Raw genomic sequence first — 722 nt, 5'->3', positions numbered from 1 at the left:
AAAAGTAAAATCAAACCAAAAACCCCCATCCGCCACACACTGCAGTAACAGTGTGGTATTTTCTATTGACAAGTTCCCAAGCACATCTCTGTAGCTTTAAAGAGGAGGAACGGAGCTGGCAAAATGCCCTATACTCTTCACCTTACTGTCTCTCTGCTCAAGAGAATACTAGGATTACAGAAAAGCAGAAGGAGCTATAGTTAAATGTGTACAGGGAGACATAGCATTGAAAGAGGCCTGAGCATATGTTCCAGAAGTTAGAACAGAAAGGGCCTGATTAGCTGTGATACAGTTTTGAACAGTACCTAGGTGGAGTGCCTGGCTTTTTCAACTACAGAGCACTATATTTTCCTTTGGCTTCCAGAGCACTGCATCTTTGCCTAAGCAACAAAACTTTACAGAGATGCAGTCAGGAGGACATTTTCCCCTCACACCTCCTGGGCAGGTGAACTGGTAGGGACCCTGAGTTTGTAAGAAACGACTCTCTAAACATATGAGCAATCCTGCTGGTTTAATTAAAAAAAAAAAAAAAAAAAAAAAAAAAAAGGTGTTGAGAAGGAAAATGTCAGCCTGTTTATATACAAATATAAAGGCAGAAAAACATGGATGTGAAAATTCTTTAACATTTTATCACTAATCCCAGTTTAAGAAAACAAAGAAGAAAGCACCAGGAAGAAAACTACTGCTATGGTAGGTTTCTGCTAACAAATGGGTAACGACAT

The 722-nt window shown here is 39.5% G+C and overlaps 1 protein-coding gene across 1 annotated transcript in view; it reads right to left on the bottom strand.

Annotated features, from left to right (window-relative positions):
• Positions 1-722, bottom strand: part of LOC104913110 — a 28,184-nt gene extending 27,462 nt beyond the window's left edge. Inside the window, exon 1 of the mRNA XM_031555498.1 lies at positions 707-722. Within this exon, the coding sequence (XP_031411358.1) occupies positions 707-722 (16 nt within the window). The remainder of the gene's footprint in view (positions 1-706) is intronic.

The sequence above is a fragment of the Meleagris gallopavo genome, chromosome 14, assembly GCF_000146605.3.
Source record: "Meleagris gallopavo isolate NT-WF06-2002-E0010 breed Aviagen turkey brand Nicholas breeding stock chromosome 14, Turkey_5.1, whole genome shotgun sequence".
Lineage (NCBI taxonomy): Eukaryota > Metazoa > Chordata > Aves > Galliformes > Phasianidae > Meleagris > Meleagris gallopavo.
The sequence above is the reverse complement of the archived record's forward strand: the minus strand, read 5'-3'. Positions and strand labels throughout refer to the sequence as shown.